This window comes from Schistocerca gregaria, chromosome 2 (genome assembly GCF_023897955.1).
Source record: "Schistocerca gregaria isolate iqSchGreg1 chromosome 2, iqSchGreg1.2, whole genome shotgun sequence".
Taxonomy (NCBI): Eukaryota; Metazoa; Arthropoda; class Insecta; order Orthoptera; family Acrididae; genus Schistocerca; species Schistocerca gregaria.
The window spans coordinates 196,965,983-196,979,031 of NC_064921.1; the positions used below are offsets into that span (position 1 = coordinate 196,965,983).

The window sequence follows — 13,049 nt, forward strand, 5'->3', positions numbered from 1 at the left end:
GTCCACTGGGTGGGCTACATGTGAAATCAGTCATGTGCTCTACAAGCTAAGCTGCAACTATGTTTCTGCATTCTATGTGGGGGCCAACAGGCTGACTGCCCACATGAATGGCCACCGACAAACTGTGGCTGAGAAACAACTGGACCACCCTGTTGCTGAGCACCCTGCTCAACAAAACATTCTTCATTTCAATGACTGCTTCACAGCCTGTGCCATTTGGATCCTTCCCGCCAACACAAGCTTTTCTGGATTGCACAGATGGGAACTCCCCTTACAATCCCATAACCCTCCTGGCCTCAATGTTTGTTTGACATTGTCTTTACCCAACTATTCCCATTATTCCCATCCATGTTCCCATTCCAGCCCTCTGTTCCACCAACACACACCCAGGATTTGTTTACTTCTCTCCTTTTCTGCCCTCACCCCCCCTCCCCCTCCCCACCGTCACACCGTCAATCTAACTACCTGACTTCATTTCCATCTAGCCATTCTACCATCTCTCTACCTTATTCCTGTATGCTCCTGCAAGCAGCACTTTGCCACCCCCCCCCCCCCGCCCCTATCTTGCTATCCCTCCCACTCTCCACCCCAGCCTCCTCCTTACCCCCCCCCCCCCCCTCCCACCACCAAGTAATCTGGCCCTGGAAGCCAGAGATTATGGTCTTGCATGAGTGAGTGTGTGTGTGTGTGTGTGTGTGTGTGTGTGTGTGTGTGTGTGTGTGTGCGGACTTTGTCTGACAGACTTTTTGCTATGTCTATATACGACTCAGCATCTCTGCTATATGATAAGTAGCAACTATCCTTTCCATCCTGGATTTTCCATTGTTCTATTATGAAACATATAGATTGCTACCTACCGTAAAGATGACACACTGAGTTGTAGACAAACACAATAAACAAACTGTTACACACTAAGCTTTAGGCCAAAAAAGAAAGGAAAAGACACACACACGTTCACACAAGCACGCACACCTCACACACACATGCTATTTCTGACCTCTCTAGCCAGACCACAGCTGTTGCATTGAACAAAAGTAGTAATTGGAAGTGGGACAGGGAAGAAGAGGGATGGCAGAATACAGATAGGGGGGAGGGGGGGGGGGAGGGTGCTGTCTGGCAGAGCGTGCAGGACTAGAAAACATCAGGACAAGGCTGCAAGGAGTAGGGTCATGAGGTTGTGGGGAGAGGAGGAGGGGCAGGGGGAGTGGAAAAGGATTGGAGCAGAGAGGAGAAAAGACTGGTGGATGTGCTGGCAGACAGTGAGCACTATGATGATCAAGTGGCATGAACTGGGAGTAGGTTATAGGACAGAGGGGGCAGAAACTGTTGGGTGGAGAGTGTGAGCCAGGAGGGTTGAAGCCAGGATAATTTCATGTGGAGAGAATGAGATGTTAAGATAACACCCATCAGTGCAGATCAGAAAAACTAGTGGTGGAAGTGAAGATGCAGATGGCCTGGTTTGTGAAGTAGCCATTAAAATTGAGCATGTTATGTTACCTTCACATTGTGCCACAGGGTGGTCCACTTTTCTCATCAGCACAGTTGGGTGACTGTCAAGCACCTGTCCAGCAGGATGAATGGTCACCGCCAAATGGTGGCCAAGAGCAAAGTAGACCATCCACGATGGCCAAGAGAAAAGTGGATAACCCTGTGGCACAACCTGCAACAGAACAAAACATGCTTTACTTTAATGGCTGCTTCATGACTAGGGCCCTCTGGTTCCTCCCCACAATCATCATATTTTCTGAACTGTGAAAATGGGAGTTATCCTTATGACACATTCTCCACTCCTGAAATTCTCCTGGTCTCAACCTATAACCTACAGTCCCCACATCCTCCACCCAACAGTTTCCACCCCCCCCCCCCCCCCTGTCCTATACTCTCCTAATTCATATGTCACCTCACATTCATTGTGCTCTGCCAACACACACACACACACACACACCAGTCTTTTCCCCTCCCTGTTCCCCTCCTTTTTCGCTGCCCGTCCCCCTCCCCCCCTCAGACTCTCGACACTGTTCCTTGCCGCCTTGTCCTGCCACCTTCTGGTTACCGCACGCTCCGCCAGATAGCACTTCTCTCTGCCACATTTGAATATTGCCATCCCTCCCCGTTCCCTGCCCCACTCGCGGTTACTACTTTTTGTTCAATGCAACAGTTGCAGTTCAGTTAGGGCAGCCGGAAATAACAGTCACGTGTACATGGGTTATGCCTGCTTGTGTGTTTTCCTTTTTTTCAGAAGTAGGCTTTGGCCAAAATTTGGTGCGTACAGGCTTCTCACTGTGCTTGTCTGCATCTCAATGTATCATTTACATGGCAAGAAGCAATCATTCCTTTTCATCTTTGCTTATATTCCAACCTGGGCACTCCATTCTCCAAATTAGCACATGCTTGTTTTTACCTAGATGTTTCATACTAACAAAGTATATTGAATCCTAAGAAAAAGAAAGAACAGAATATATCCTATAAAACATAGCTTTGAAAATCTCATAGCATTATCACATGTTGGCTATCTTTTGTTCGGTGGATGGAGTGGAGGTGAGGAGAAGGTTCCTTCAAAGAGTGCAAGAAAAATGTAAGAAACAAGAGCAGTACTTTATCTTTCCTCTGAAAGATTATTTGATACTTTATCTATATATTCATAGTTCACTTCTTAATCTCATTTTATTTTCCCAGTAGTGTGTTTTTCTAGTATCTGTATCATACACCTTGAGCAATTAGAGACAGGACATTCATATTCACAGAACATGTACATTTGTATGTTCTGCAGAAATGATTAGCATTTGGACCATGTTGGCCCACAGCTTAAATGTAAACATCCATGTCGTGGCACAACACCAGCTACCCATAAAATGTGCCTGCGCCTCTCATTGTCACTATAAGCTGAAGGTAATGGATCAGTGTAGCTTTAGCAGACTTGCAGGATGCCTTGCAGACATATGCACGAATAATACCATCACATCAGTGAGTTTGAAAGAGGGTGCATTACTGGTGTTAGAGAATGCGATGCATCCATCCATGAAAATGCTGCTCGTGTGGGTGTGGGACGAAGTGTTTCAGCAGTGCAATGTGTGTGTGTGTGTAGAATGGTTCATGGAGGGACATAAAACACGATGAGATGGGTCAGTTCACATCACCCAGATTACCCCCAAGAAGACTGACACCTACATCTACATTTACATTGTTACTCTGCAATTCACACTTAAGTGCCTGGCAGAGGGTTCATCAAACCATATTCATACTACTTCTCTACCATTCCACTCTCAAATGGCATGTGGGAAAAAGGAAAACCTAAATCTTTCCGTTTGAGCTCTGATTTCTCTTGTTTTATTACGATGATAATTTCTCCCTACGTAGGTGGGTGTCAACAAAATATTTTTGCATTTGGAAGAGAAAGTCGGCAATTGAAATTTCATAAATGGATCTCACCACAAAGAAAACTGTCTTGTGACTGCCACCCCAACTTGTGTATCATATCAGTGACACTCTCACCCCTATTGCGCGATAACACAAAATGAGCTGCCCTTCTTTGCACTTTTTCGATGTCCTCCGTCAATCCTAACTGGTAAGGATCTGCACAGCAATATTCCAGCAAAGGACAGACAAGTGTAATGTAGGCTGTCTCTTTGGTGGGTCTGTCGCATCTCCTAAGTGTTCTGCCAACAAAGCACAGTCTTTGTTTCGCCTTCCCCACAATATTATCTATGTGGTCTTCCCAACTTAAGTTGCTTGTAATTGTAATTCCTAGGTATTTAGTCAAATTAACAGCCCTTAGATTTGTGTGATTTATTGTATACCCAAAATTTATTAGATTTCTTTTAGTACCCATGTGGATGACCTCACACTTTTCTTTGTTTAGTGCCAATTGCCACTTTTCGCATCATACAGAAATTCTCTCTAGATCTTTTTGTAATTGGAATTGATCATTTGATGATTTTACTAGATGGTAAATTACAGCATCATCTGCAAAACATCTAAGAGGGCTGCTCAGATTATCACCTAGATCATTTATGTAAATCAGGAACAGCAGAGGGCCTATGACACTACTTTGCAGAACACCAGATATCACTCCTGTTTACTATCTATTACTACAAACTGTGACCTCACTGAGAGGAAATCACGAATCCAGTCACACAACTGAGATGATACTCCATATGCACGCAATTTGATTAATGGTCGTTTGTGAGGAATGGTATCAAAAGCCTTCTGGAAATCTAGGAATCTGGAATCGATCTGAGACCTCTTGTCGACAGCACTCATTACTTCATGGGAATAAAGAGCTAGCTGTGTTGCACAAGAAAGATATTTTCTGAATCCATATTGGTTATGTATTAATTAGTCATTTTCTTCAAGGTGATTCATAATGTTCGAGTGCAGTATATGCTCCAAAATCCTACTGAAAATTGAGGTCAGTGATATGGGTTACTCCTATTTCATTTCTTGAATATTGGTGTGAGCTGTGCTACTTTCCAGTCTTTAGGAACAGATCTTTCGTCAAGTGAGTGGTCGTATATGACTGCTAAGAAAGGAGCTATTGTGTCTGCATACTCTGAAAGGAACCTGATTGGTATACCATCTGGACCAGAAGACTTGCCTTTCTTAAGTGATTTGAGTTGTTTCACAACACCTAAGATATCTACTTTTATGTCACTCAAGCTAACAGCTGATCTGGTTTCGAATTCTGGAATTTTTACTTCATGTTCTTTCATGAAGGAATTACAGAAAACTCCACTTTAGTGGCACCATCATCGGTAACACTTCCATAGCTATTGCGCAGTGACGGTATTGACTGTTTTTTGCCACTGGTGTACTTTACATATGACCAGAATCTCTTTGGGTTTTCTACCATATTTTGAGACAATGTTCCATTGTGGAAACAATTAAAAGCATCTCACAATTACCTCTGCACCAAATTTTGAGATTTCTTGAAACTTAGCCAGTCTTGGGGATTTTGCATTCTTCTGAATTCCGCATGCTTTTCTCGTTGCTTCTGCAACAGTGTTCTGACGTGTTTCATGTACCATGGTGGCTCATTCCCGCCTCTTATTAACTTATGTGGTATGAATGTATCTATTGCTGTCAATACTGTATCTTTGAATTTGAGCCACATCTGGTCTACACTTACATAATTAGCTTGGAAGGAATGGAGACTCTCTCTTAGGAAGGCATCAAGTGAATTTTTATCTGCTGTTTTAAATAGCTATAGTATGCATTTATTTATAGTGGTTTTGGTTGATATGGTTTTGAGCCTAACTACAATGACCTTGTGTTCACTAATCCCTGCATCCATCATGATGCGCTCTATTAGATCAGGATTATTTGTGGCAAAGAGGTCAAGTGTGTTTTCGCAACCATTTACAATTCGTGTGGGCTCACGAACTAATTGTTCAAAGTAATTCTTAGAGAAAGCACCTCATCCAAATGGCATTACAGGACAGACCTGCATCCTCCTCAGCTCTGGTGCAACAGCTGAACAGTGTAACACATCGTACACTATCAGGGGCAACAGTCCATCACCATTTATTACAACATGGGTTACATGAGCATCATCCACTTCTTTGCCTACCTTTGACAAAAGTGCAGAAAGATTCTAGACAGCAATAGTGTATGGAATGACAACATTGGGGACCGGAACGGCAAAATATAGTGTTTTTGGACAAATCCGGGTCTTGTTTGTTTGAAAATGATGGCCACATTTTGGTTCACCACAGACAGGGGGAGCGGCATGACAGTAACTGCATTCACACAAGATATACTGTACCAAATCAAGGCCTTATGGTGTGGGGTGCAACTGGGTGCAACCACAAAACACAGTTGGTGTGTGTCCAGGGTACTGCGACCAGTGTGACCTACCTGAATGACATCTTGTGATACTTCTTGCGAAAATCTTTCTGCACAACACCGCAGATGCCATTTTCCAGCAAGATAGTGCATGACAACATGTTGCTGCATGAACATATACCTTCTTGGTATCACATGATGTCAGCCTTTTGCCCTGGCCTGCCAGATTGGCAGACCTGTTGCCAATCGAAATGGTGTGGGATATGGTGAAACAATAGGTGCAGCACTGTGACCCAATGCAAGATGAACTGTGGAAGCAAGTTCATGCAGCATGGATGGCTATACCATAGGATGCCATTCACACCTTATATGTGTCAATGCATCATGCCTGGAATAAGTTATCAGGGCCCATGGCAGACCCTGTGCCAACTAGGCAACAGAACACATCTAGTCATTCAAGGTGTTATGTTTTTTCTGAACATGAGTGTATATGAGATGCGAGATATCTACAGTGGAACCTCACATAACGAGCTTAATTCATTCCAGAATCTTGCTTGTAGAGTGAAACACTCATTTAACGAAACAATTTATCCCTTATAAATTAATGTAAAATATGATAAAGCATTCCATGCAGAAAAAGAACCAAAAGTTTTATCTTATTCATTGCATTTATTCAAATAAAATTATGCACACAATAGTATGTACTTTGTTATTCACAATACAAAACTAACTCTTTTTTACTAGCAAACTATCTACAGTCATTTGTTTCTGCTGATGCTTCAACACTTGGCGAAAATGCGACACAGCATTATAGTTAAATAAATTTGCAGCACATGTAGCCACTGCTTTCTTAGGATGATGATTTTCAATGTATGATGCAAGCAATTCCCCTGCTTTCAGCACATCTTTTATTGCACCAGGAGATTGGTGCTTTGCTGTCACTGACTCCTCGTCTGCTCTGAAGAACTCCTCTTCACAACTTCCTGGTGTGAAACACACTTCAACTCCATAAGCCCTTCAGGGGTCATTTTTTGGCCTTGATTTTCCACAAGCTCATTGATATCACTTTTATACACTTCTAGTCCTATGCTCTTGCCCAAAGACACAATTTCTTTGAATAAGGCTCCACAGGTACTGACTCAAATGCCTCAGAGTTACATTCGACAATTCCCTCCAGCCAAAGTTGCTTCCAAGCAGAAGTGAGATTTCTCTTGGTAACCCCTTCCCACACCTTGTTGATCATACTGACACAGGTAACGTTGTAGAAGTGATATTTCCAAAACTCTCTAAGAATGAGACTGGTAGCTTCAGTCAACTGAAATCAATACTCAAAGAGTGCTTTAATGTATAGATTGTTAAAGTTAGAAATGATCTGCTGGTCCATAGGCTGGAGTAACAGAGTGGTTGGTTTTGGGAGGCTGAAATTGGATCTTGAACTGAAATTCTTCAAGAAGGTGATTTTGAAGGCCCGGAGAATGGACAGGAGCATTGACCATAACAGTGGTTTAATTTTCAAATCGCCATTTGCATTGCCACAGAGAATCAGTGTGAGATGATCTTTCACTGGTTTGTGACCGGGTAAAGTATTTTCTTTTGCTGTTATAAAGGTTTTCTTTGGTGTCTTTTTCTGAAATAGACCCATCTAGTTACGATTAAAAACCTGTTGTGGCAGATAGCTCTCAGAATCTATGAGCATCTGGAAGTTGCTGATGAAGTTCTCTGCTGCCTTTGTGTCACAGCTGGCTGCTTTGCTGTGTCTCACAATGCTGTGGTCACCAGTTCTCCTCTTAAACTTCTCAAACCACCCATGGCTTCCCTTGAACACTTCTTCAGCACTGACGGTCTTGGGGTCCTCTTAACGAGGTTGGCAAAAATCATTCTCGCCTTCTCACAAATGATGTTCTCTTTATAGTACTGCCTTGCAATTGCTTTTCATTTATCTATATCTACATCTACATGTACATCTACATGACTACTCTGCAATTCACATTTAAGTGCTTGGCAGAGGGTTCATCGAACCACAATCATACTATCTCTCTACTATTCCACTCCCTAACAGCGCGTGGGAAAAACGAACACCTAAACCTTTCCGTTCGAGCTCTGATTTCTCTTATTTTATTTTGATGATTATTCCTACCTATGTAGGTTGGTCTCAACAAAATATTTTCGCATTCAGAAGAGAAAGTTGGTGACTGAAATTTCGTAAAAAGATCTCGCCGCGACGAAAAACGTCTTTGCTGTAATGACTTCCATCCCAATTCGCGTATCATATCTGCCACACTCTCTCCCCTATTACGTGATAATAAAAAACGAGCTGCCCTTTTTTGCACCCTTTTGATGTCCTCCATCAATCCCACCTGGTAAGGATCCCACACCGCGCAGCAATATTCTAACAGAGGACGAACGAGTGTAGTGTAAGCTGTGTCTTTAGTGGACTTGTAGCATCTTCAACGTGTCCTGCCAATGAAACGCAACCTTTAGCTTGCTTCCCCACAATATTATCTATGTGGTCTTTCCAACTGAAGTTGTTCATAATTTTAACACCCAGGTACTTAGTTGAATTGACAGCCTAGAGAATTGTATTATTTATCGAGTAATCGAATTCCAACGGATTTCTTTTGGAACTCATGTGGATCACCTCACACTTTTCGTTATTTAGCGTCAACTGCCACCTGACACACCATACAGCAATCTTTTATAAATCGCTTTGCAACTGATACTGGTCTTCGGATGACCTTACAAGATGGTAAATTACAGCATCATCTGCGAACAACCTAAGAGAACTGCTCAGATTGTCACCCAGGTCATTTATATAGATCCGGAACAGCAGAGGTCCCGGGACGCTTCCCTGGGGAACACCTGATATCACTTCTGTTTTACTCGATGATTTGCCGTCTATTACTACGAACTGCGACTTTCCTGACAGAAAATCACGAATCCAGTCGCACAACTGAGACGATAGCCCATAGGTCCGCAGCTTGATTAGAAGTCGCTTGTGAGGAACACTGTCAAAAGGTTTCCGGAAATCTAGAAATACGGAATCAACTTGAGATCCCCTGTCGATAGCAGCCACTACTTTGTGCGAATAAAGAGCTAGCTGTGTTGCACAAGAGCGATGTTTTCTGAAGCCATGCTGATTACGTATCAATAGATTGTTCCCTTCGAGGTGGTTCATAATGTTTGAATACAGTATGTGCTCCAAAACCCTACTGCAAACCGACGTTAATGATATAGGTCTGTAGTTAGATGGATTACTCCTACTATTGCGACCTGCGCCATTTTCCAATCTGTAGGTACAGATCTATCGGTGAGCGAGCGGTTGTATATGAGTGCTAAGTAGGGAGCTATTGTATCAGCGTAATCTGAAAGGAACCTAATCGGTACACAATCTGGACCTGAAGACTTGCCCGTATCAAGCGATTTGAGTTGCTTCGCAACCCCTAAGGTATCTACTTCTAAGAAACTCATGCTAGCACATGTTCGTGTTTCAAATTCTGGAATATTCCATTCGTCTTCCCTGGTGAAGGAATTTCAATAACTCCACTTTAGCGGCACAGTCATTGGTAACAGTACCATCGGCACTGCACAGAGAAGATATTGACTGCGTCTTGCCGCTTGTGTACTTTACATACAACCAGAATTTCTTCGGATTTTCTACCAAATTTCAAGACAATGTTTCGTTGTGGAACCTATTAAAGGCATCTCGCATCGAAGTCCGTGCCAAATTTCGCGCGTCTGTAAATTTTAGCCAATCTTCTGGTTTTCGCGATCTTCTGAACTTTGCATGCTTTTTCCGTTGCCTCTGCAACAGCGTTCCATCTCTTACCAATTTGTGAGGTATGAATCTCTCAATTGCTGTTGTTACTATATCTTTGAATTTGAGCCACATCTCGTCTACATTTGTACAGTCAGTTTGGAAGGAATGGAGATCGTCTTTTAGGAAGGCTTCTAGTGACACTTTATCCACTTTTTTAAATAAAATTATTTTGCGTTTGTTTCTGATGGATTTGGAAGAAACGGTATTGCGCCCTAGCTACAACGATCTTCTGATCACTAATCCCTGTATCAGTCATGATGCTCTGTATCAGCTCTGGATTGTTTGTGGCTAAGAGGTCAAGTGTGTTTTTGCAACCATTTACAATTCGCGTGGGTTCGTGGACTAACTGCTCAAAACAATTTTCGGAAAAAGCATCTAGGACAATCTCGGAAGATGTTTTCTGCCTACCACCGGTTTTGAACAAGTATTTTTGCCAACATATCGAAGGAAGGTTGAAGTCCCCACCAACTATAACCGTTTGAGTGGGGTATTTATTTGCTACGAGACTCAAACTTTCTCTGAACTGTTCCGCAGCTGTATCATCGGAGTCTGGGGGTTGGTAGAAGGAGCCAATTATTAACTTAGTTCGGCTGTTAAGTATAACCTCCACCCATACCAATTTGCACGGAGTATCTACTTCGACTTCACTACAAGAAAACCACTACTGACAGACACAAACACTCCACCACCAATTCTGCCTAATCTATCTTTCCTGAACACTGTCTGAGACTTCGTAAAAATTTCTGCAGAACTTACTTCAGGCTTTAGCCAGCTTTCTGTACCTATAACGATATCAGCTTCTGTGCTTTCTATTAGCGCTTGAAGCTCAGGGACTTTTCCAGCACAACTACAAAAATTTACAACTATAATTCCGACTGTTCCTTGACCCTACAAGGAAGTATCTATCTCCTTAATCTTGTCCTTGTTCTTGAGGATAGTGCAAATAGTTGATGCAGACTGATTGTATGTGTTTTTTTATGATTTTCTGTTTCATTTCTAAGATCATTTTCTTTTTGCAGCTTTATCTTTTCCCAAAGAAGGTTATTAAAATTTGTGCAGAAAAAAACCCTCTCTGACAACAATTTTAGAAAAATGTGTGATCACAAGCTGCACTAAGATGGTAGCAGAAATAGCCATGAACCCAGACTGCAGTAGTACTAAAGACATTGTTCATATGTGCTGCAAACGATGAAAGGTGTTCATAGTGTAGAGTGTTTCTCCTGCTGTGCATGAATGGCTGGTGACATCACACTAAATTGTCATCATGCATTATGTGAAATATCACTCATTAAGTGAGTTAGTTTTTTAGAATTTGTTTTGCTCTTTATGCGAATTGCGCTTTACAGTGGTGCTCACTGAGTGAGGTTCCACTGTACTACTGTAATTATGTAATATAATTTTGTGAATCACAGCACCAGCATTATTTTTTCCATTAATAAATATAAAGGTAGACATAAAACTATCACAAACAGTCAAACCTTTCAGCTAATCAATACTAAATTTGTTTGCAGTTCACTGTCTCTATGTTTATTACTAGTGTTTGAAACCCTGGCAGTTGTGATGAGGCTTGTTATTCATTAAAGCAAGTTTTATTTTCTGATGCAATTGTATTTCTGATAATGATAATTTATTTACATTTTCACATTACCAGTTTCAACCACATCAAACAGCTGCTTTGAGATAAGTATGCAACATAGTAGTTTTAAATTTGGGAGGCTGAAAAAAATCAGTCAGCCACTTGCAAATAAAGGTTTACCAGAAACCCTTGACCTAGCTTTTGACAATTTTGAAACTTTCTTCTTCAAAAGATGTAGTGGAACTAAAAATCACATTAGTGGTTAAAAAAATATTTTAAACAGAACAAACAAACAACTGTTCATAACTAAAAGACTGTATGATGAGAATACTCACTTGTTACATCACATGCTGATTAAGCACAATGAATAAAGCCAAATGTCTGTAGTCATTATCCATCTTAAGAACACAAATAATCATGAGCAATGACTTAGGATTGCAGCACTATAGTATTACAGGTGCGCAGATCAAATGCCAAGTGTAGTGGCCCATTAATATAAGGCTCTTGTCAACATAAAAGTTGGCTTGTATACAGCAGAACACAATGATAGCATCTAGATTACAGCAGTATTATTTGACAAATATTAAAAATCAATTTCCCAAATATACAGGCTCTGGGACTATGGAAAGCCAGCCATAGAGGGAGCTAAATAGCACATTATATAATTAAAATAAAAGAAAGAGAATTTTGTCTTTTATAAGGTCACTGTTAATCTAATATGACATGAAAGTGCATATAAAAATGGTATATGGAAACATCCTTGTAACAGCATAAAAGACCAACAACATTTCACTGTGCATGTATTAAAAGTGCTGTTAAAAGTAGTAAATACTGCAAAGAGTGGGGGACAGTAAGTTTATTAAACCTAATTGCTAAAATGGGGGAACTTCCATTTAGCGTTAAAAAAGTTAACAAACAGTGGCTTATAACAGACCAATACCGCTAAGATATTTCACTGTTTATGTAGTAAATAGTCTGGTATTGCGCACTGTGGAGGTGAGTAGAGTGGCCAAAAAGATTCTATGTGGCCATTATATAGGCAGCTGCCCAGCTCACAGCTGGTCAGTTCAATCCTTTTGCTTGTTACTTTCGGATCTATCTTTGTTGCACTAGGACTGCTTGAAAACTAATTTTCATGTCACCGAGTTACTCTCACTGGTCACCGAGTTACTCTCACTGGTTGAATCTTGGATTTGTTTATTTGCTGCTCTTGCCTTATTATCTTTGTTGTGGTGATGGCTTTGTGTACTGCCTTCTCGTCAAAGATTAACTGTCCTTGTCCTGGTCTGTTGTCTTGTCTGAAATCTTGTTTGTTGCATTTTGGTCACCTACTGTTAGCTTGGGTCACTCTTCCACAGGTGCCTCTCTCACCTGGTGGCTTCCTACATCTCCATTTCTCCATTCTTCTGGAACTCTGATGTGTGCACCGATTCCAGCTGTCCGCAGATATAGCACTGGCGATGAGGAAAAAGGAAGTTATTTAGTAGTATGGACACTCACCTGGTTTGGCTGCTGGAGAAACAGTAGCGGTTATTGCACCTCCAGTTACATTTATCGCAAAAAGGTACTGCAGCTTCAGGTGGACAAACTCACAGCACATGAGGCCCAGTTGCATCAGACTTCAGTGACTGCTGCTACTGACACTTCTGTACGTCCTCTGTCATTTCCATCTTTCAATGATGCTGAGGAGGATTGGGACACAGACTTCAATCATCTGAAACAGCATTTCATGGCATTTCACGTCTCATATGATTCACTGTAGTGACCTCTGGTCACCACTCACTCCTGGGTGGACTGTCCAGATCACTGGATGTCCTACACACTTTGTGGCGAAGAGGGCCACCTTTGATCATTTCATCACAGCTGCACAACCTG

The 13,049-nt window shown here is 41.7% G+C and overlaps 1 protein-coding gene across 2 annotated transcripts in view; it reads right to left on the reverse strand.

Moving 5' to 3' along the window:
- The window catches only part of LOC126336668 (solute carrier family 17 member 9), a 103,747-nt gene that overhangs the window by 24,254 nt on the left and 66,444 nt on the right, over nucleotides 1-13,049 (reverse strand). Inside the window, exon 8 of one of the 2 annotated variants that reach the window (XM_050000616.1) lies at nucleotides 12,676-12,888. The exons of the other annotated variant lie outside the window; for it this stretch is intronic. Within the exon in view, the coding sequence (XP_049856573.1) occupies nucleotides 12,881-12,888 (8 nt within the window). The 3' untranslated portion in view covers nucleotides 12,676-12,880. Of the gene's footprint in view, nucleotides 1-12,675; nucleotides 12,889-13,049 lie in introns of those variants that run through there. 2 annotated transcript variants of the gene reach the window in all.